Source organism: Camelina sativa, chromosome 7 (genome assembly GCF_030686135.1).
Source record: "Camelina sativa cultivar CO46 ecotype springtype chromosome 7, ASM3068613v1".
NCBI classification, from domain to species: Eukaryota; Viridiplantae; Streptophyta; class Magnoliopsida; order Brassicales; family Brassicaceae; genus Camelina; species Camelina sativa.
Window position 1 is genome coordinate 6003924 of NC_141886.1, and position 23037 is coordinate 6026960.

The following is a 23037-nucleotide window of genomic DNA, read 5'->3' on the forward strand; positions in this document are numbered from 1 at the left end:
GAAATATAGTGTAAATAGTCTCCACTGTAACTTATTTTTTAAGAATATAGAGTAAATAGTCAATGATTTCACGCTGAGGAAATGATATGGTCATCATGAAGTATCGATAAACTGTAAAGAAAAAAAAAAGTAAATTGATACGTCCGTTTCTTACAGTTACTACATTTAATTATTATCGCTGAGATGGTAATTTAATAGATGCATGATGTAGGGCATATGTAGAATGCAAAAAAAAAACAAACAAAAATGAATAAAAGAAGGTAAAAAACAAATGAAGGTGCAAGAAAACAAAAGTTACGTTGGACCCACATATCTTATACACGACACAGACTTTGTTTTTATGGATTTTGTCCAATTTTCTACTTTGGGAAAGAAAAATTTCGCAGTTAAATGTTATTGGAGAACAAAATTGTCGTAGTTAATGTGCATGCACAGCCAATCTCCATAAGTAAAAATGTCCAAAATATAAAAAGATATTGTAGGATTACGTGTTCACAATAATATTTATTGTAGTTTACATGTGATGTTTTTTCACACGATTTTAACACATTACTAGCCAATAGTAAAACTCAAATGTCATTTTACTGACTTTATCAAAATGGTTCTATTAAATGAACAAAACAAAACAACGGATAGTAAAAATGAGCCATCGAAGGACAATGTCAATAATTCGTTTGTGAATTTAGGTCGGAAATCAAAATTGGACCAAAAATTATTATATGAGCATTATATGTCTCAAATAGTAAGATAGCGTAAACACAAAATTTTGTTTGACTTATTCGGAAAAAAAGGAATAGCACAAAAACAAAACATAGTTAAGAAAATACCACAATTGTACAGTGTGGTTGTCAGAGAATATTCTCTCTTCAAATACAATTACATTTATATTCATTTTATTTTATATATTAGATGTTATTTGTTTAAATATCATATCATTTTTTTTAAACAAAATTATATGTCGTTTGGGTTCACGAATGAAATGGTTAGGGTTTAGATTTTACAATTATAACAAAATTATATGTCGGTTTGGGTTCACAAATGAGATGGTTAGGGTTTAGATTTTACAATTAGAACGAAATTATATGTCGGTTTGGGTTCACAAATGAGATGGTTAGGGTTTAGATTTTACAATTAGAACGAAATTATATGTCGGTTTGAGTTCACAAAAGAGATGGTTATGATTTAGATTTTGCAATTCAGACGAAATTATATGTCGGTTTGGGTTTACAATTTAATTCTATTTAGTTCAATATAACATGTAAAATATAAATATTACATGCTATTTTTAAAAAATTTCACCAAATCTTTCGCTTTTTCTATCTAACACTAAAACAAAAAAGAGTGTTTATGTCTTTTTACTCCAAAAAAATATGAGCCATATGATATTTTTCTATAAAAAATGTTGTTATAGTATTTTCTTTATATTACTCGATATTTGTGCTATCTACTAATATTACCCTAAAAAAAATGAGTAGTAGAATATAGAAATGCATACAAATTCCAATAAAGTAATAATTCTTCTCTCTCTTCTAATATATACTTCTGTTTCCCTCACATCTATATCTAATTTCTCTATCAACCATTATCCAAAACCAAAACTCTACATCTCAGTTTCTCTCTACACCTCACATAATTAATGGATAATACTAACCGTTTCCGTCGCGTACTCAGTTTTAGGCAAACAAAGTTCACTCGACATGACTCCGAAGGTCTCACTTTCATTTAGTTAGTCTTAAATCGTTAATCGTTATCTACTCTCATCCTTTTAACTTGTCTACGTTGAATTATCTTCTCCTGCAAATTCTTAGCTGAATATATAATGCAGAAGTGAGTAGCATCCAATGGGAGTTTATCAGGATGACCGAACAAGAGGAAGATCTCCTCTCTCGAATGTACAGACTTGTCGGTGATAGGTAACAATTACCTTCTTCTGTTTATATATATATAATATAGTCGTTTCTGTTTTGTCTTATTCAAATATAACTTTAAAAGTTTGGCATAAATCTATCATTTATGAATCTATATAATAATGTGTGGTAATTTATATTAATGGGGGTTCCCCAAACAAATTGCTATGTGTGAAGTCCAATTCCTCAATATTTTTCTTCAGTGACTGTGTCTCAAGGAATTTTTCCAATGGAAATATATTGCATATAAACATGATCATTCGTCTTTTTTTTTTTTTTTTTTGCTAATTTTAGTTCTTCTTTCTTGGTTATGGTCAATATATTTGAGTATTATTTATCTATTATATTATATTGTTAATGGTCATAATGCTTCAAAGTTTGTCACAGTATTTTCTTCAATTTTTAATTTGAAATATTTTTATTTTAGGACATCAAACAAAAAGAAAAATTCACTAACCAATTGTGATACCAGATCAACTCGGTTCACCTTCTAACCGATTTATAATTAGAATTTACGTTTTGTTTGTTGTAATACACTTTATACATATACTAGATAGGATCCACATAAATACACATGTGTAAGAAAAAATGTCACTTTTCATTAATAATATTTATATTTTAAATAGTAACCCACACACTTTTTACCAAGATTTTATATGACAGTTTTTGAAAAACCGGATCTTAACCTTACACATTCCATTTTGCAGAACAATTAATTTAACCATATATTTAAATACTAACAAAATTCTAATTGTACGCACTCCATCTTAAAGGATAAAAGCTAAAGAATTATATTAAAAATAATATGTGTATTATATCAAATATATAACTTAGTTAATTAGCATTTTTTTAAAAAATTAACAAAATTTATTTTTTAATAAAAAATTCACAATTTTTTGAAAAACCAACATCTTTATAAATATAAGTTTTCAACTTTCATGCTTTATTAGTTAAGGAAATGGAAATATGTTTTCCATTCAGTTTTTATTTTGTTGGTTTAAGAAAAAGAAAAATGATTTTTTAGATATAAACATATACATTAATATTGTTATTTTGTGTATTTTTTTATTATTTCATGTTTCGCAAAATAAAAAAAATGTTATTTTTAATATCTGTAGACATCTGATCGGTAGACTTTTTTTTTTGATGGGTAGACTTATTCACATGATGCCATCATGTTAATAACTATTCCCTCTGTTCCCAAAAAAAAATCGATTGTTAATTTTTTTTTCCTAACAAATTGATTATATAGATTCAGAAACTGAAATAATTTTTATTTCCATATGATATGGTGGGTAGTGATCTATAATTTCTCTTTTCATTTTATTAAAAACATGTAAACTAATTATTATTTAAATACTTAGTATTTTATTGTTGGGTATTCTTCAAAGAAAAAATTTACGTCGCAATTATTTACAGTTTTATCCTTCATTTCCGAAAAATGCAGGTTAATCCTGCATGCTCAAAATAATATGTAATATAACATTTTTGTCACTGTTAAAGTTTGTAATTTTTTATAAATTATAAATCAAATCGAACCCCTTGCGACGTATAGGTTAAGTCCATTTTTGATATAATGTGATAGTAAAACCTTTTAGAAAATAGGTATGAGAATTATATTGCATATTATTTTTGATTTTTTAGGAGGTAGAGGATTTTGACCATAAAAAAAGGAGGTAGAGGTTTAATTACCAAAAACAGTAACTTGGAGTTTTTTCTTTCTTTCTTTCTGGAAACTCTTTATTATTTAAGAAAAAAATTAAAATATAAATTTATCATGAACAAATTTTGAAACCAAAATTTATAGAGTAAATAATGATTACTTTATCATCAATTATGTCTGTTTATTTTTTGACATCTTTAGATTGATATGGGCCAATCCATAGACAATTTAGTTGCAGGAGTAGACCGTTAAACATTTGACTAAAGACATTTTCTTTCGATTATATGGTTTAAAGAGAAGAAAAAAAGTTATGTTGATAAATGTTATTGTAGAGTAGTTTTAAACGAGTATTGAGAAAAATGACAGCATTGCCAATTCTCTATATATTAAAAGAGAAACATTCTCTAAAAAAAGCTAACGTATCGTTGCGAGAGAGCTATGACCCTAATTTATTATTTGCTCTTAATAATTTATAATATTACATAAAACTGTCACTGCTATTTTTTTGTCGATTGTTACTGCTATTCAATTTATATAAATACATAATCTTTTAGATTTATTAATTTAACCTCATTTTGGTTTATTATTTACAACTATATACCATTGTGTTTAACAAAAAAAAGCAAATATGTTATTCTTAAAAAAATTATCACATAACTTTATTAATATAAATTAAGTTTAAGGTTTAAATATATTTTATATATTATAAAATATGATTTATTGAAATTCATGTGGGTTACCGTAGGTCTCACGAACTCAAGCGGGACAGATGCAAATACATTTTGCGGCTCAAATATTTAAATCCGTTGCGGGATGGCTTAGCGGACGGATTTGACCGGGTTAACAATTTTATTTAAATCATTTGGTTCAGGAAATTTTAGTTTTTTGTGGTTTTTATCTGAATTGATAGTTCAAGATTTTGATAAAAATCTAACTGATCACTAATTCGGTTCACATTCGATCTAGATCTGTCGTCATGTCAATCTAAACTTTATGGTGAAACAATTAGTATTTTAAATTTTCCTAAACTTGATGAATTCAAACCAATATAAGTTTGTATTAGAAATGTTACACTAAATAAATATTTTTACAAATATAATATCTCAGGCAAAAAATTTGATCCCATGTAATAGCACGGGTTATTACCTAGTATAGTCTTAATCTCAAACTTTTTCTATTTTAAAACTTTTGCCAATTGATATTTTAACGTGTATACTTTCTCCACGTACTGTACAATGCGAAACAATTGCTGAGAGATAAATGTTGATAAATAATAAATTGTATAACAGAAAAAAATAAAAATCTAAAAAAATCTTGTTTTCTTAACGTGTGAATGTGTGGTAATTTTAAAAAATACAGTGAAACGGAATGAATCTTGTCAAAGAGAATATTGACAATTGGGTTGGATATATATTGGCAGGTGGGATTTAATAGCAGGAAGAGTGGTCGGACGAAAGGCAAATGAGATAGAGAGGTTTTGGATTATGAGAAACTCTGACTATTTTTCTCACTAATTTTTCTACTTCACCTCCTTGATATCTTTTGCTATGGACAATAACAAAACCAAATAAAAGCTTTTAATGTATAACAACAAATCTAGAATCTTTCTTGGGGGATTTTCAAAAATACCCTTTTTTCTATACCCTTCTCTTCTCATATATGACTAAGAAGTTGTAGAATCTCTTTCGGAAGAAAGTAATTATGTGCTGTTGAGAACCGGTTGCATATCCGAGCTCTTAATCTTCACCCAGTTTATGATTCATCATCGTTGTACATAACCAAAATGTATGATGATGGAGCACCATTAACTAGTTTAATAGAATCGTACTAACTAGTTGTTCAAGTTATGTCAATTTTCAATCGTTTTGTTGCAGCTACACAACACATGTTATGACTGTTGTGTTATTCCAAAGATATTGAAGGAATGAAGTCCTGAACAATCACCAAAATGTATTAAGAGAGTTAAGCAATTTCAGTGTATTCAAATCCGACATTGATGACAGAGAAGACGATTCTTACAATTTGGTTAACCATACCATTCTCAGAATACAAATACCAAGCACTCATTAATGATTCAATCAGGCATCATCAGTGTGAAACTGCTTCTCCACGTCGGCGACTGTCTTCTTTGCATCTTCAATCTCCGGACCTTCCTTCTCATCCGTCTCTGCCAATTCCGCCTGCAAATTCAGTTTTCTGTTAGAAACAAAACACCAGATTCACGCTTCCTCTCTGTGCTTATTCAAAGAGGGACTAAGATGCTTTCATGGGGTAATCAACTAAAAAGCAGGTCCTTCAAAGAAAAACTAAAGCAGAGCACCCATCTATGGCAAGGCATTAATCCTATCACTACAGATACATAGAAGATCTACTTTGAGAATATTTAAAGCTAGAATTCCTAAACTAATATTTAAAGCTAGAATCAATGCTTAGCAAAGTTTGAGAATGTTCCTAAACTTCAGATCACACTCTACATTTGTCATAGACTAATATCTAAAGCTAGAATCAATGCTTAGTAAAGTAACAACGATGGAAAATGTCAATACCAAAGTGGACTTGAGGTCAGCTAATGCAGCCTCGAGACGTTTGTGGCAATCCGGAATCATCATCCTTGACTCACCCAACACATTTTCCTGCATCATCACCACATAGACAATCAGGGGAGAGAAAAAAAAGAAAAAACAGAATCTGAAATCTCTAACCATTAATCAAGCTTACATGATACAAATGACTAATGACAAGAAATTAAACACAACCAAAGAACACAAAACACATCTTCTTCTGAATCTTTGAAGAATGAAGAAGATGACAACCTGCTGTTTAAGGTCGTATGGATCAGCACCTTTGTCCTTCATATCAGCAGTCTTAGCAGCTTCTCTCTCAACCTCTTTCTCATAAGAGTGAAGCTCTTTCTCAATCCTTTTACATGTTGATGTTTTTATCTTCAAGTTCCTAATCGTTGCCATTTCAATTCCCTGCTCCCCCAATTCCCAAAATAAATTAGGGTTTCTAAAAATCACCAGCGAACACAAACGGTTTCCTTAAAAAAACTAAAATTCGATTTCGGATTTGAAACTGGGGAGAACGATTAGATCAACGATTGAGTTCGTGCATTACTAAAGGATCGGGAACAATTTGGATTCTAATATCGATCTCTTTTTTTTACTTGATTCCGATCTACTTTTTTTGAGATTGACACAAACTAGCTTCGATTAAAATGATGAAGGAAAAAAAAAATGTAATATAGAAGAAACGAACCAGACGGACGATGATCGGAGACGGTGGTTTGCTTCGGATCGGAGACGGTGGTTTGCTTCGGATGAATTCGAGAGTTTAGGAGACGACGCAGAGCTGATGAATCGAATCGAAGTATATTACACAAAACAATTTAACACTTCCTTTTTTTTTTTTTTTTTCTAATTTGTAATTTTTTCTTAAACTTCTAATTTAAATTTGAAGCAAAAAAAAAAAAGTATTTTACTAAAATTATAAAGACTGTTCCATTCAAAATACAGTAAGTGTTATATATTAAGAAATGGAGCACAAAATAGTATAATTTTACTTCAAAATCTACAAAATAGTAACTTATTTTTTTTAGAATACTTTCATTTTTCTGTAGTATGTGAAAAGTGTCAAAATATGAAACAGGGGAGACTAGTATCATTGTAATTATTCCTGAAAAAATATAAAAATCGGATTGTAAAATATTGTCATAGTGTGTTTGACCTATGGTTTACAACTACAAAAACTACCATAAAATGTAACATGAAAAATTGAAAACCACACAAAACATTGCAAGATTATAGAAAAATAAAAAATTATTTGACATCATTAGTTATTATGACATATCACACTTTAGGCAACAAAGGTAACTTCAAACTTTATATTCACAATTCACAAAATTACAAGATCCATTTTTCCCATTGATTTGAATATTTTGTTTAATCGAGAAAAAAATTCACTCAGAAGCCTTACCATATCACATGTCTCTTGCTGAAACTTCCATAAGCCAACAGACGTATATGAGATGGAATTTGAAACAGTGGTCCTCTTCTTCTCCTTCTTCTTCTTCATCTGCATACTCTTCGATCACAGAAAAAGAAACAAACCTATAGGATTAAAACTCATCTCTGATTCTTTCTTCTTTAATCACTTCTCAGTTTTTATGTGTCAGTGGTCCTCTCTACCTCCAACGATTATGCAAATCATGCTCCTCATACATGCATCATATATTACTTACTCCGTACTTGTTGGGTTTTTCAAACCACTGTTGGCTTTTTCTGGTTTTGTTGTAGCTCTTTTTACCGCCATTCTCAACTTTGTCATTTCAAAATATTCAAATGATAATAATAATAATTATGGTGCTCAACATAATCCATCCAATAATCTCACGTATTGATCAGTTGAAACAGTAACAAATCTTGAAGTCATCACAGAGACAAGACAAGAATTTGCTTAGTGGTAACATTCTGTCTTAATTTAACAGTGTTTCCACGCCCTTAGTGATCATGTTTGAATTAAAACGACAATATGATAACAACTTTTATTTGTTGCTTACATTTTTATAAAGTGGAAAAAGAATTCATAAAAAGTGGGCTTTAAAGAGAATCTCCACAGTTCCATCTAACTTCATATGAACATTAACAACAAGTCAACAACTACAAATTTCACAAGACATACTTAATTATACTAATTTGACCATTAGGTTAACCAACGTTGCATTAAGAGATTCTATTTGATTTTTGTAAGTTGAAGCCAGATTTGTTCGAAAACATGGATGATAAGATCATGATACTCCTTAGGATTCAAAGAAAGGTAACAAGCAAGAAGATCCTCCAAGTCTTTTGAAACTCTGATGTTGTTTTCTTCTATCATCTCAATCATTGAATCCCTGAAATCTTTCTTTGGATCAACGGACCGCTTCATCACAGCATAGCTCTCAAGAACATCTTGTCTGCTGCTCTCTGATCTTTTTGACGTGCTTCTACGCATACCCGAGAGTTGAATTCTAGGTGAATTTACTCTTTTGAGGTTTATCCCTGCTGAGGATTTTCTTCCACTTGAAACTCGCCTTTGGTATCTCTTCTCGGCTCTATACTCATGATCTTCATCATCTTCTTCGTTCTCTCTGTTAATCTTCACGGAGAGATGGCTCATCTGTAGTTTCTTGATCGGGTTACTTGCAGTACAAGCTTTCTTTACAGAATCAGACTCTTTGACCTTGTGCTTGGTGAAGGCTTTGTTCTTTGAGTGAATTTTGAAGTTTGAAAAGTCAACGAACTCATCATCACCTTCCTCTTCGTAGAAACTGTACACGAAAGACTCAGGGGAGATTTCAAGAGCTGGGAGCAAGCAGTGAGATGAATCTTGACCATTGATATTGCTCTTGTTGAAACCTGCGGATACAAGAAGAGGAGGAGTCAAAGGATTGAGTGATGGTTTGTAAAGTGTCTTTCTTTTACTACTCATCCTTTTTGTGTAAAGAGAGCTTCTTGGTGAGTTATGGTGAGGAGGATTATTAGCTACTAAGCTGTTGGAGAGATAAGAGTGATGAGAAAGAGAATCTGAGGAAGGTTTCTTCTTGTTTGAGGAAGAAGAAGGCTTGGTTTTGGGTTTAGACTGTTTAGTCATGTCTTTGAGCTTATGAAACCATGCATTTGGAATCATATCTGAAAGCCTGAACTTGTTATTCCTCATCTCTCTCTCTCTCTCTCTCTCTTTTCACAAGAGTTTGTGATGTTTCTCTTAAAAGAAAACTATGTTTTTGTTTCCTTTAGATAAAGAAGAAGGTGAGAAAGCAGAGTTCTCTCAATATAATATGAAAGATAGAGAAAGAAACTGAAGATAGAAATTGGAAACTAGTGGGGCTCAGTACTAGAGAAAGCTTAAAGATGTCTTTTATTTGTATCGTCATCATCAACATCACTCATCAGCATGAACTACTTGAGACATCACATTTACACGCTTGTGTTCACTACATAAGTAGGATTTAAAATTAGTAACACAATAAAAAAAATTAATAGTGGATTTTTAATATTTTGGTGTGGAATAAATTATGAAAATATGATACAGTTGATTCTGACAGATTCTTGAAATCATTTCATTCAGATTTTGTTTTTCACTTTATAAAAATGACAAAAATAACTTAAAAGTAAAATAATTATCGAATTATAAAGAGTAACAAATGTAAACAGTTTTAGGGAACCCGTTGACCAAATGGCAATTGCATAAGAAAACGCAGCTTTTTTTTTCCTCTTCTAAAGATTTTTTTTTTTTTTTCTTCTAAAGAAGCTTTTTGAATGAAAACACTAAAACGTTCCTCATCATTTAGTTCTAAATAAATATATAAAAAACTACGCAATTCAACTAATTTTTTATATATATATATGAATCAATCAATCTTGGTTTTAGTACATAATAATGAAATTATATACATTCATTTCGATGCTTCTTTGAATTTGGTAAAGTCTGAACCTTATCTTATGTTTCTAGGCAGAAATAATTTAGTATTCTAGCACTTTATATATAGGTGATACAGATATACAAATGATGAGATTAGGATAATAAAATGTTCCATTTTGCTCATTTGAACACCTTTGAATAAAGGTGAAGCAACTTTTGCGTCGTAGTAATGATCTTAAGAAAATTTTGGTCTACCATGTCCACTAACGCCGAACATTTTGAGGACACTATTTTTATATACATTTCCTTTACAGATCAACTGTTTTGGCAACTATCTTTTTAGCTTCGACAAAGTAAAGAAAGATGCTTATTCAAAATAAAATATTTTCCATCCTTGCTTCATATAAGCACAATTGATTAGTGATCAGAGGCCGTCGGACCGATAACTATAAATTGATGTGAGTTTATATTGCTTTAAACAAACCTATAATCTATATATGAAAGTTGGATTAAACAGCAGATAATATATGTGCACACACAAATCAAAGCAATGTGCCAATGTTACGAAAATTATTACTGAACAGGGAAGAGACTTAGCAGTCAGCATGCCAATAAACAATCATATATATTTCACATTTGATTATAGACATGAAATGAAAAGAAATTCATAGGGTACAACTACAAATTCATAGGCTAAAAAGTCGAGCAAAAAAAAATAACGAATCGCATTTTAATATGTACTATGTACTAACCCGCGGAAACATGTGGGCTGAACTTTTTTTTGATGAAAATATTTAATAAATTATTTTGTTATTATGTTATTTATAAAGGTTTGTGATTAAAAATTCAGTTTGTTTATATTAATTTTTTTTGTATTTTAAAAATGTTTATTGAAAATCTGTCAATAAAATATTTGCATTTAATGAATAAAATTGTTTAAACCTTTGTCAATTAAACGCAATCCTTGCTATTGTTGTGAAGTAAGTAAAAAATATAACTAACATGTAAAAAAAGCAACTAAATATAACTAGTGAAGATTCTGAAAAACCTCTTAAAAACAACATTCATTGTTTTTTTTTCTGTGTCTTCCATTACTTGTTTGTAATAAGCATCTTCAAGCATTAAAATATATTTAAATCTCAACTTAGTTTTATTTTTCTAAAGAACGGTGGCTAAAAAAAAATATAACTTTTTAAAATAGATAAGATACTATATCTATATCTTTTATTTATTAATTTTCAAAATCTAAGAACTGTTATATATTTTATTACATTTGATTTTTGATAAAAAATTTAACCCATGCTGGAAAAGTTTTTTGACAAAATTTGTAGTTCTATAGATTTTATTCAATTAGATTTTTAAAATTTAAGCTGTTAATTTTTTAAAGTACAAATTAGTTTTGATTCTAATAGATGTTTTTTAACTTTTCTACAATTTATTTTATTTTATGTATTTACAATTTTCGTTTTCTAATTAATTATATTTATTTAATTAATTAATTAATCTTAATTAAGTTTTTCTAATGGCAATTGAATGTAATTTTTTATATATTTTAAAGTTAGTTTCATATTTGTACTTCCAAATTAATATAGTAGGATATGTTTAATTATAAAATACTGATATATTCCACTATAGTAGTATATATAATTAACCCGCCATGCAAGGCATGAGATTTTTCGTAGTTTGCCAATAATACAAGAGCATTTATTTTAATTGTGGTTAGTTGTTGAATCTCACTCTCTTAGTTTCATAGTCCAAGTCTTGCAATATTTGTAGATGTGAAATCCAACACATAAAAAAGAAACATCTAAGTATGAAATCTCTAAAATCCATGAAATTAATTAACTAGCGGATTATTCATATTTAAAAGGTGATTCGTTTTCCACTTAGAATTGGACGTGGGACTAGTTTATACATATTCAACATGTGTAGTTGCATTGACCCACCAATGAAGTAACGACCATTTGAAATTGAATATACAAGAACAAATCATCATCTTGGATTTTGTTTATAAGCAAGAGCCACCAAACACTTGCAATTTAAATTAAAAAAAAAAACATTTTTAGTCCACCGTTTTTAGAAAACTTCATGGGACTCCACCATCATGATTTACACACACAAAGACGTGAATCCACGCAATATAATTCCAATTTTCAAACCTTATGCACGCCCATAACAGAGCAAAAAGCCAAAGAGGATCATCATCATCAAAAAAGGTTCAAGACAATGAGAGTGAAAGCAACTTTGATTAACTTCAAATCAAAGCTTTCCAAATCATGCAACAGATTTGTCTCACTCTTCCGCTTCAGAGTTAAAAGACCTGTCTTTATTAGACCTCTTCGTTCCCGTCATAGCAATGTCAAACCTAGACGTCGACATCATCCCAAGAAGCCAATCTGTTCTTGTCTTTGTTTTCTCAGCCCAAGCAAGAACCAGAAGATGAGCAACACCAAAGCCAGAAGTTCCACTTGTAAGACGATCAATATCAGTTTAGTTTCGAGTAAACGATTATGCTATATTGCAAATATAACGTGGATCTTTATCTCTTTTTTCTTTAATGGCCATTGCAGTTAGTGTGAACGATGAGGATTTCTCAAAGTATATGCAGTCGCCTCTTACACCAGCAACAGCCAAGAAGCTGTTCACTTCACCGATCACGACGCCTGCTTACGCTGCACGGACCAGGAGATCGCTTAACTCAAGAGACGCATTCGAAGACAATGCTGTGGAAGATGCTTGCAGAACATTTGAAAACTATCTGATCCATCTGATTGTTGAAGAAGGGAAGATGGATGACTTAATGGACATAGAGGAGCTTCTCTATTGTTGGAAGAATCTTAAGAGTCCTGTCTTCATTGAACTTGTGTCCAGATTCTATGGAGAGCTTTGCAGAGACCTGTTTTCAGGTGAATGAACAGATCAATACATGAGCGAAAGATATCTTTCTTTGTCGACCAAAATAATTAATATATTTGTGGTTTGACAATTGTTGGATACACACTATCTTAAGGTTTTTTTAGTTCAAAGTTGAAATGTGTAAAGACCATAAAGATTGTATGTTTTCGCATTTCACATAAGCGAGAAACTTGGATTTATATGAGCTATAGACCAAAACTTGAATGTGAACAAAGATACAAACCAAATGATCCATGGAGTATGGAGAGAAATGTTATAGTTCATCATTAGTACTTACCAATAAAACTTTCATAATCACCTACCTCCAAAGCTTTTTTTGGTTTTACCCTTTTGTTTTAGAAAGATGATTACACATGAGATTTCACAACTAAATCTCTGATTATGAACAATTCAACGGTTAAAGAACCTTGTTGTCATTCTTCTTTTTTCCATCATACACTACATATTCCATGTAGACACTTGAGATTGAGAATTTGGTTCCTCTTCTGACCACAAAGATGTCAAGAACCTATAGCCACTTTTGCCATTTTTGCAAAGATTTGAAACATCGTTGACAGTTCTTGAACCGAGCAAAAACTATGTTTGACCAAATTCATCTTGTCTTCTCCCTTTCCGGTTCGGACACAGACAAGCAACTGAATCATAGGTCAATCCGGTATGACCGGTTCCACCAAATTTATTTTATCAAAAATAAAGTAATCTAATAAATCAATTTGACTTTTACATTTTTATCATCACAAGTTCACAACATTTTACATGTTCTCTTTTAATTTTTTAAATATGTTAATAAACTCATCTACAAATTAAAATATCAATTGAAGGTTTTTTTTTTTAATTTTTATTTTTACGTAATATAAAAATTGAGAAATAAAAAAATTATCGCAAATGTGTGGACACGTGTGGTTCCGCGTCTTCACACTCCTCAAGCCCCTTTCATTTTATCCCAACTCTGTTCTGTCTGATTATTGGAAAAATATCAACAAAACAATTCGGATGTAATATTATAAATCAGAGTTTTTGTTCTCCAAGTCCAATCGTTGCGTTACGGTTTACTTCAATTGTTGCAATGAATTGCCCAGCCATGAGTGCAGCACCATCTCCTTCTTCTTGCTCTTCTTCTTCTTCCTGTTCCTCCTACTCTTCGTTTCGTCCTCTTCCTCCGTAAGTTTCCGATTACCATTACAATATCTCTCTCTCTCTCTCTCTCTCTCTCTCTCTCTCTCTCTCTCTCTCTCTCTCTCTCTCTCTCTCTGTGTGTCACCTTAGACATTACATAACTGATTAGTATTATTGTCTGGTGTATACCTCAGACTCTTGCCACAATTGAGTAACAACGATTCACAGAGATCTCTGCACTACTCTAATCTATCATCCCTTTCGAACCGTCTACTTGGAAAGCATTCATTGCCTTTGAGAGCATTGGTGTCTTCTACTCCTTTAAACATCTCGGCTTCCTCTGTTATCAGTGATGATGCTATTTCGCCTTCCTCTGTTCTCAGTGGTGATCCCAAAATTGGAGTCTTGTTGTTGAACCTTGGTGGACCTGAGACTTTAGATGATGTTCAACCTTTCTTGTTTAACCTTTTTGCCGACCCGGTATCTAATCTCTATCTCTCTGCATCCTTGAAATGCGTTACGAATATGTGTTTTTGATTTTGCAAAGTTACAACCTTTTTGTTTGGATATGCAAAAGATACACTCTTTATCTGAAAAAGCTCAACTATGACTGTTTCAATTGTTTGTTAGGATATTATACGGTTGCCGCCGCTCTTCCAGTTTCTTCAGAAGCCGTTAGCTCAGTTTATATCAGTAGCAAGGGCTCCCAAAAGCAAGGAAGGTTATGCATCTATTGGTGGTGGTTCTCCTCTTCGCCACATTACTGATGCACAGGTTAGTCCTTGTTTTTCTCATATCACAATTTGATCTTAACTACTCTGCTTTTCTTATCCTCTGTCATTTATTTTTAGAAGAGGCAACTAAAATGGCTTGGTAGTTTTACAAAGTGTTTCAGACTTTCAGTTTCCTTTCCATTTGTATATCTCTTTTGCTTGTGTTAGACACCTCAACTTGAGAGTAATTAGTTGTTTACATTATGCAAAATTTATCGAATGGAAGTAGCGATAAGAGTACTTTAGTTCATAGTTTTTAGTTGTTTAGCTTCCTCCTCATGCTATTAAGTCATGCCATTGTTTACTCTACATTCTTATGTTGTACCTGTCATAACTTTATTCACCAGGCTGAAGAATTAAGAAAGTGCCTTGTGGAGAAAAATGTCCCAGCAAAGGTATATGTTGGTATGCGGTATTGGCATCCATTCACTGAAGAAGCCATTGAACAGGTGCGTAACCACAACATCTTTGTAATTTATCACACATCATTTCCAAAACGTAGATGCACACGTCAGATGATACCTCCTCTTAAAATAATATTTTGTTTGGTTTTTGAATGTGAACACAAATAATTTAACATGTATACACAAAAGGAACAAATTGATCAAAGTTCTTACAACTCTTACTTTTGAGTTTGTTTGTAAGCTCTATAACAGTATGTAAACATTTTTCTTTGAAGCTGACCCTAGTGACTCTTACTAATTTTCTTTCTATATCAACTTGTAGATAAAAACAGATGGAATTACAAAACTAGTTGTTCTACCACTTTATCCACAATTTTCGATATCGACTAGTGGTTCAAGCCTAAGACTCTTGGAGAGAATATTTCGGTGAGACTTGCACATCTTTCATGTTTTTAGTATATACCAAGACCAGCATATATAATTATTTACCTTTCTGTGCTTGGCTCACTATTTACATAGTGAGGACGAGTATCTTGTGAACATGCAGCATACTGTTATACCCTCATGGTATCAGCGAGAAGGATATATAAAGGCAATGGCAAATCTAATCCAAGGCGAGTTGGAAAAATTTGGTTCCCCTAGTCAGGTAGACAATCTTGCGTCTCATCTCACTCGATTTTTATAAAGGAAAAGAATTTGTAGTTTTCTGGTTTTGCCAATTTTAACTATCCTAAGACGCACTTCAAACCGAAATATATGTTACAGGTTGTAATATTTTTCAGTGCACATGGAGTGCCTCTTGCATATGTTGAAGAAGCTGGTGATCCTTACAAGGCAGAGATGGAAGAATGCGTTGATCTGATTATGGAGGAGTTAGACAAGAGAAAGATAACTAATTCTTACACTCTTGCTTATCAGGTATCTTTTTTGTTACATTAGTAGTATCTAGAAACGTGATCTTGAAATAGTTTCACTCAGTCTGTTGTTTTGTTATTTTCTCGCAACTCTCCAACAGAGCAGAGTTGGACCAGTAGAATGGCTTAAGCCATACACTGAAGAAGCCATAACTGATCTTGGTAAAAAAGGTGTTGAGAATCTTCTGGCCGTACCCATAAGGTAAAGAAAACAGTGTTTCTGGTACAAAATGCTGTCTCTTCTGGTTATTTGATACTCAAGTTTGTTCCCTATGTTAACAGCTTTGTGAGCGAGCACATTGAAACTCTGGAGGAGATAGATGTTGAGTATAAAGAGTTAGCTTTGAAGTCTGGTATCAAAAACTGGGGGAGAGTACCTGCGTTAGGAACAGAACCCATGTTTATATCTGACTTGGCAGATGCTGTTGTGGAAAGTCTTCCATATGTTGGAGCTATGGCAGTCTCAAATCTTGAAGCTCGACAGGTAACAACAACAACACTCATTCATCTTTTATGTCCTAAAAGCTCCACAAAAGAAGAAGCTGTTTTATCTTCATTTCGATGGTTCATTAGTACCCTATGGTTTAATTCTTTTTGTTGTTGTTGTTGGGCAGTCGTTAGTTCCACTCGGGAGTGTAGAAGAACTATTAGCAACGTATGATTCACAGAGGAGGGAGTTACCAGCACCAGTGACAATGTGGGAATGGGGATGGACAAAAAGTGCAGAAACATGGAACGGAAGAGCAGCGATGTTAGCGGTGCTAGCGCTCTTGGTGCTTGAAGTCACCACCGGAAAAGGGTTTCTGCATCAATGGGGCATCTTGCCATCATTATAAATATAAGAAACATAGTCTTTTTTTTCTCCATCCAAAAACCCGTGTGGGATAAGGCCCCAGCTATGTTGTTATACTCTCTTTTTATTTTCTTTTTTGTAGAATCTTGACATTAAATACGTCATACTGTATTTTCATGAAACATTAAACTATGGTGACGAGAAGTAGGGGAGAAATAGACATTAAAATTTAGCAATATGGATTAATATTTCTGTAAATATCATATTCGTTTAATCTTTTGAAATTGGTGTATTTTATTTCTATGATTACACATCATTTCAAAAATTGCTGAAAATGTTCGACACTACAACTTAGTCTACTTAACAACTCGCACTATGTGAAGTATAAATCAATTGAAATAAAATACTTTTTAGGATTTAAATGTCGTTTGTGTAAAATGAAGTATGTATATCATCTATGGCATCACTAGTAGAATCTTTGAGTATTGGTGTTCCCAAAATTTCTATGTATGGGAAATAGTCAGAGACGGACATCGTTTTAAACCATGGATGAATACGATGAGTGCAAATAAAAAGACATATTGGAGATGTTTGTATGGCTCACGATGTAACAGATGGATCGTAATCAATGATTTTCAAAAAGCATATTGGAGTCTCATCGAAAAGATGTTAGCCAAGCAAGAAGAATATCAAATGAAGACGAAGCGACATCTAATTTCACCTTTTCGATTACTTTGTCTTACTTAAGGATTGGTTGTCTTTGTATATTCATTGATAAACTATGTAATCTTTGATTCAAGTTAATAAAGGAAGATGTTAAAAAAAAGTATGTATTTAATTCTTCTTTTTAATTTGTATTTATTCGGTGTAAAAATATATTGAATGTGGAAAAAAGTTTTGACGTGGAAAATCTATTGATAAAATGTTACTATTTATAGCAATACATGTTTTCTTGTGTTTTAAAAATCAAATTCATATATTTTATGTTTTATCGAATAACAACAACAATTTGCATGTTTCTTATAGAACCATAACAAATTAACAACATACATTATATTACAAGATAATTTAATTAGTTAATTTTATTATATGCTAGTAACAATCGGATTTAAAACTCCTTTTTTTTTGGAGATAGCCTAATTTTAATGATTTAATATTTTCAATTAAACCATTTCTAATTTGTTGAATTAGTCGGTTTGTTAAGATTTTCTATAAATGAAAGAGAATAAGAGAAAAAAATAATTGTGAAAAAATATAATTAAATTTTAAAGTATGAATATATCTATGTTCTAAAAAGGATATTCTGAATGAATGTCATCTTCATTTTGAATATATCTTTAAAACATGAATGAATTTGAAATTTAGCTGTGTTTTATTTCAAAATTCCTTTATAATCCTAATACGTTTGAGATTATGATCATGATTAAATTATTTAAATCCTAATATATAATTTTTGAAATTATAAATGTTTTGAACATTAGGTACAATCATGATGATAACATATATAAATTCGTTTTTAAAATCACTGAGCATATGAATTTGATGAATCTGATCGAACATTGCTTCTTCTTGCAACGTAAATATATGAGTATTACTATTTTACTAATTAAATTAGACATTAGATTTTATAATAGTAATTTTGAATAATTTATAAAAGTAGATGTTAACAAAAGAGGTGCATGTTGATAAATTTGAAAGATATCAAATAGTTTTAATTTATTTTTATGAATTTTGAATAATCTATAATGGCATGGATGTAATATAATTCGTAGTAACTAATGAGTGTTATTTACTAAAATGTGTCTCGAAGTATATAAATGTCATTGCTTCACTGATTTTGTTTTTTGATAACACCCCCTAAAATTTAGCAATATCAATTAATATTACAAAAAATATCATTTTATTTAATTCATTTTCATATTTTGAAATTGGTGTATTGTATATTTTTATTTCTTTGATGAGAGGTATGTGCTTATATGTTGTTTGCTTTGCGTTTTCACCATGCTGACAATCGTCTGTTGTAGTCTTAGGTACAGACGTGAATATGTATGTGAAACCTCTCTTGCTTTATTCAAAGTATTGGAGCTTATTCAGGGAGATGAGACACAATCTCGTGAGGTAATGTTTAATTCATAGTGGACTTAGATAATTAATATCAAAACATATTTTTACTTAATTCTGTTAATGTTTTTGTATTTTGGCTGTAGATTTCGGATACCCACTCTGATGTGAAACGACTAGCCCGAATCTTTTGGCCGTTCAACATTATTTCCCTCGATTCTTATAGTAAAAGTCATTCTACAAGACTTCCTGAGGTTATTCCCGAGCTAGACATATCAACATATTTCTAAAGAATGCTTTTCATATATTAATATTAATATATGTATAGGGGTAATTTGCAATTCTTTTGATATCTAACCATTACTAGTCTCTATTAAATCATATATGTATATATGATATATTGGATGAAAATTTATCCATAAACTCCCGCCTAGAGCTCTAAGTCCCTTTAACTTTTGCTCCTCCTAAATCATAATACTGAGATATATATATATATATATATATATAGATATATATATTTGCTTCGCATATGTTTTTAAAAACCTCATGGATCAGTTTCTGTTATTCGTATTGAGTTATATGCTCTCTTCCGCTGATAAGTTTTTCATGATAACTAAATATGTCCAATGTGACCTCTTTGATACCCATAAATATCTTTCAATTCATCATATTAGCCGATCAATCTTTATGGTCGTTTTTATGCTCATAATGTTCCTAACATGTGCACAATTGCTTGTCATCCTGTGTGTGGATCGAATTCATAAGTTTATCTTGATTTAATTTAATAACAGTCATGTTATCGTTTTATTTTACTTTTAATATATATCTAACGTAATTTAGTATTTTTGTTATTTAAAATAATAAAATTGAAAAACATTATTCAAAATTCACAATTGTGGTGCGTTTTAGTATTTAAGAATATCTTTTTTCACTCCTAAATTGGTAAATAAAAATTGTGGAACTCCGTAAATCATATACATAAAAGTCAGGTTTTGATCTCTCCTTATTGGTTGATTTTTATTTAATGTTTTCTAATGTTTTTATTAACTTTCTAATTGTTTAATTGCTTTAAACAATATTTAAGACCAATTAATACAATACATTTAACTCACACATTAAAATAAAATTATAACTGAAAATAAAATCTCCTCCTCTCCCACCAATATCAAATGTTGTTATATCTCATATGTGTTGTAAAAGTTTGATTATATATTTTAATTTAGAAAGTATTATATATATTTAACATGGTTTACAATTTTTATTTTATTCATATAAAAAATAAAATATTTCTTTTATATTTATTGCCTTTCTAATCTATTCATATTTATTTTTTGAATTTCCATAGTTAGATTTAAATGCACATATGTTGGTTTTAACAAAAAAAAAAATCAAGTTTATTTGAGAATTAGATATTCCTATTCCTTTTATTGGTCCATTTGACATTTAATTTTAAAAATTTAATATTCATTTTTAATTAGCCAAGACATTTTATTATATACATTAATGCATACTTTAAATTCATTTTTTACTACTGAATTATAACTGAAATTACATAAATTGTGAATTGACTTTTTCTCCTCCATTCATTTTCATTTAAACACACTATTAATTATAATTGTAACTTTTTCTAATTTAATTATTTTAGAAATGTAACTTCTATCAATTTTTATCCTATAAATAACCATTCTCACATCCTCCTCCACCATATCCCAAATCCTAAATATTTTCTTTGTTTTTTTATAATGTTCTTGCAAACCCAAATAAGAGTTTGATTATATTTTTTGTTTACTATATATTTTACATTGTTTTGAATTTTATTCTTTCTTTGTTTTATGTACTTCTCCTTTTCTTCTTTGTTTTCTTATATTATTTTGATTTAGAATACATATGTATTCTAATATGTATAATAAATTTTTGATGACCATAATAATATTTTGGTTAGAACCATCTCATAATAAGGGAATCAAGCTAAAGAAAACATCTTAAGTCTTTACTTTAGATGTTTGATTAGTTCTTACAAATTCATGTATATTTATTTTATTCTTAAAATTTGAAATGTTCTCATGAAGGAAATTTTTGTAATATAATTATCAAATCAATTTTTTTTACCTCTCTCTTACCTCCAACAAAATTGTAATAAATATATTTTAGAATACTCATCATTATATTTCGTATGTGATTCAACATATAATTATATAAAAGTCATAATTTTGAAATTTAAATATGCACTTTAAGGATTTTGCTATATAAAAAAGCAATTTGGTATTTATTTTCTTTCTAGCTTTTACTACAAGGATGAAAGATTGAAACTAATCCTAGCAATATAAATTAAATTAAGGGGAATATAAAAAAATTGTAATATAATTATCAAATCAATTTTTCTTAACTCTCACTTACATCCAACAAAATTGTAATACATTTATTTTAGAATAATAATCATTATATTCAGTTTGTGATTCAACATATAATGATATAAAAATCACTATTTTTTATTTAATCCAAATATGTACTTTAAAGATTTTCTATATAAAAAAACAAATTGATTTTTCATTTTCTATCTAGCTTATATTACAAGAATTAAAAATTATAACTAAACCTAGCAATATATCTTAATTTAAGATTCTTAAAGTAAGGGGAATATTAAAAAGATTTCTTTATCGTATTTTAAAACTTTGAATGCACTTCATTTAATTTTATAGGAAATATGTATTTTTTACTTTCAAAATAGTTTAGCTTTTAATTATTAAATACTTTAGGTTATGTGTTAGTTTATATGAAAAACTTAAATTATATATTTAAATCACATAGTAAAATTTCGTTTTTATTATTAATAATATTTTATTACCTCAAATGCTTAAAAATACTAATAAAAATTATTATCAAAGTTGAACAATAAAAAATAAATAACTTTAAGAGATATGTATAATGTATGTAAGATTATATTTAAATAAGTTATATATTTTGATATTGTATGATTTGAATAAATGAAAGTGTCAAAAATGTTAATGACATTTAAATTAATTTGTTAAGTTTTTTTTATGTGATTATCAAATAAATTTAAATTAATTAATATATTCTATTATACAACAATCCGCGCATTTGCGCGGGATATTATCTAGTTTTATAGACACTAAGCTCAAGATTTTCAAAATAAGCAAAAATTGCTTTATCATTATCAAGTCCAAATTTTAAATGAAGTATATACATGTCATTGCTTCACTAAATTTGTTTTTCGATAACACCCCCTAAAAGTTAGCAATATCAATTAATATTCCAATAAATATCATTTTATTTAATTCATTTTAATATTTTGAAATTGGTGTATTGTATATTTGTATTTCTTTGATTCTCTCACTCATCATTTCAAAATTTGTGACTATGGGCTGTTATTGGAGAGGTAATTTCTAAATCCATATGGAATTGTAAATACTAAAAATCAAAATACATGGATTTTGAAATAACATATTTTATCTTTGGATTTGAATCCTTATATTTTACACTTTCAAATTCATTCAAATTTATTTTAAACATAATGTGGATTTTGAAATCCAAAAACAAATCATTAAATGAATAACATAGGATTTTAACAACTATTTGTAAATCATGGAACCAATAACACATAATTTTCACAAGTATTTTAAAATCAATGATTGAATAGCACATTATTTTTGTTTGGATTTTTCAAATCCATTAAAATCATAGAACCAATAACCCCCTCAAGTATTCCACCAAAATATGCTATACTAACCTATAATTTGCAGTTTTTCTATCTATAGCTATTATTAGTCTCCAATATCTATTCATGAGTCATGACAATAAATTATGTCGAATGTGACCATATTCTTATACCCATAAATCTCTTCCAACTCATCATATTAGTCGATCAATCTTTATGTTTGCCTTTATGTTTATAATGTACATGACATTTGAAGAATTTGTCTGTCATCCTTTGTGTGGATCGAATTCAGAAGTTATTATCTTAGTTTGTTGTCATGTTATCATTTCATTTTACATTTGGAGAGCTTAAAGTTGGAAACTGACATGTGTGAAAGACTATAAAGATTATATGTTTTCGCGCGTTTCACATA

At 29.8% G+C, this 23037-nt stretch overlaps 4 protein-coding genes and 1 pseudogene across 9 annotated transcripts; 3 read left to right on the forward strand and 2 right to left on the reverse strand.

The window, feature by feature from the left end:
- Positions 1-1539: 1539 nt before the first annotated feature.
- LOC104700443 (MYB-like transcription factor ETC2) lies at positions 1540-5165 on the forward strand. 4 transcript variants are annotated; one of them, XM_010415965.3, is made up of 4 exons: positions 1540-1709; positions 1826-1913; positions 4316-4409; positions 4991-5165. In XM_010415965.3, exons 1-4 carry the CDS (start codon positions 1637-1639, stop codon positions 5033-5035), a joined length of 300 nt encoding a protein of 99 aa, XP_010414267.2. In that variant the 5' UTR covers positions 1540-1636; the 3' UTR covers positions 5036-5165. The 4 variants fall into 4 exon arrangements, 3 of the variants coding, with proteins under 3 accessions (XP_010414267.2, XP_010414268.2, XP_087313866.1); XR_015561560.1 differs by having other exon boundaries at positions 1586-1709; positions 1809-1913; XM_010415966.3 differs by lacking the exon at positions 4316-4409 and having other exon boundaries at positions 1557-1709.
- Positions 5166-5495: 330 nt separating this feature from the next.
- Positions 5496-7434, reverse strand: LOC104700444 (tubulin-folding cofactor A). Its single transcript, XM_087457739.1, has 4 exons — positions 6829-7434; positions 6384-6545; positions 6117-6203; positions 5496-5750 (listed from the first exon to the last, which is right to left on the reverse strand). The coding sequence occupies exons 2-4, from the start codon at positions 6534-6536 to the stop codon at positions 5649-5651; spliced, it is 342 nt and encodes a 113-aa protein (XP_087313865.1). The 5' UTR covers positions 6537-6545; positions 6829-7434; the 3' UTR covers positions 5496-5648.
- A 733-nt stretch (positions 7435-8167) lies between these two features.
- Positions 8168-9580, reverse strand: LOC104700445 (transcription repressor OFP2 pseudogene; annotated as a pseudogene). Its single transcript, XR_015561011.1, has one exon. The product of XR_015561011.1 is annotated as a transcription repressor OFP2 pseudogene (transcript).
- A 2480-nt stretch (positions 9581-12060) lies between these two features.
- Positions 12061-13065, forward strand: LOC104700446 (transcription repressor OFP17). The gene is made up of 2 exons (XM_010415969.2): positions 12061-12442; positions 12543-13065. Exons 1-2 carry the CDS (start codon positions 12061-12063, stop codon positions 12884-12886), a joined length of 726 nt encoding a protein of 241 aa, XP_010414271.2. The 3' UTR covers positions 12887-13065.
- A 712-nt stretch (positions 13066-13777) lies between these two features.
- On the forward strand, positions 13778-17123 carry LOC104700447 (ferrochelatase-2, chloroplastic). 2 transcript variants are annotated; one of them, XM_010415970.3, is made up of 10 exons: positions 13778-14049; positions 14199-14484; positions 14635-14778; positions 15125-15226; positions 15504-15607; positions 15701-15827; positions 15947-16099; positions 16197-16297; positions 16378-16579; positions 16710-17123. In XM_010415970.3, exons 1-10 carry the CDS (start codon positions 13955-13957, stop codon positions 16929-16931), a joined length of 1536 nt encoding a protein of 511 aa, XP_010414272.2. In that variant the 5' UTR covers positions 13778-13954; the 3' UTR covers positions 16932-17123. The 2 variants fall into 2 exon arrangements, 1 of the variants encoding a protein (XP_010414272.2); XR_015561561.1 differs by having other exon boundaries at positions 13794-14049; positions 15964-16099.
- Positions 17124-23037: the final 5914 nt, after the last annotated feature.

Excerpts from the sequence above, each read along its gene's own strand:
- LOC104700444 (XM_087457739.1), bottom strand. The coding sequence starts at position 6,536 with ATGGCAACGATTAGGAACTTGAAGATAAAAACATCAACATGTAAAAGG. Across the intron at positions 6,204-6,383 it reads CATACGACCTTAAACAGCAG|GAAAATGTGTTGGGTGAGTC; the intron begins GTTGTCATCTTC and ends GTGATGATGCAG. Across the intron at positions 5,751-6,116 it reads CTGACCTCAAGTCCACTTTG|GCGGAATTGGCAGAGACGGA; the intron begins GTATTGACATTT and ends CTGAATTTGCAG.
- LOC104700443 (XM_010415965.3), top strand. The coding sequence starts at position 1,637 with ATGGATAATACTAACCGTTTCCGTCGCGTACTCAGTTTTAGGCAAACA. Across the intron at positions 1,914-4,315 it reads TACAGACTTGTCGGTGATAG|GTCTCACGAACTCAAGCGGG; the intron begins GTAACAATTACC and ends GGGTTACCGTAG. Across the intron at positions 4,410-4,990 it reads TAGCGGACGGATTTGACCGG|GTGGGATTTAATAGCAGGAA; the intron begins GTTAACAATTTT and ends ATATATTGGCAG.
- LOC104700447 (XM_010415970.3), top strand. The coding sequence starts at position 13,955 with ATGAATTGCCCAGCCATGAGTGCAGCACCATCTCCTTCTTCTTGCTCT. Across the intron at positions 16,100-16,196 it reads CTTACACTCTTGCTTATCAG|AGCAGAGTTGGACCAGTAGA; the intron begins GTATCTTTTTTG and ends ACTCTCCAACAG. Across the intron at positions 16,580-16,709 it reads CAAATCTTGAAGCTCGACAG|TCGTTAGTTCCACTCGGGAG; the intron begins GTAACAACAACA and ends GTTGTTGGGCAG.
- LOC104700446 (XM_010415969.2), top strand. The coding sequence starts at position 12,061 with ATGGGACTCCACCATCATGATTTACACACACAAAGACGTGAATCCACG. Across the intron at positions 12,443-12,542 it reads CAAAGCCAGAAGTTCCACTT|TTAGTGTGAACGATGAGGAT; the intron begins GTAAGACGATCA and ends TGGCCATTGCAG.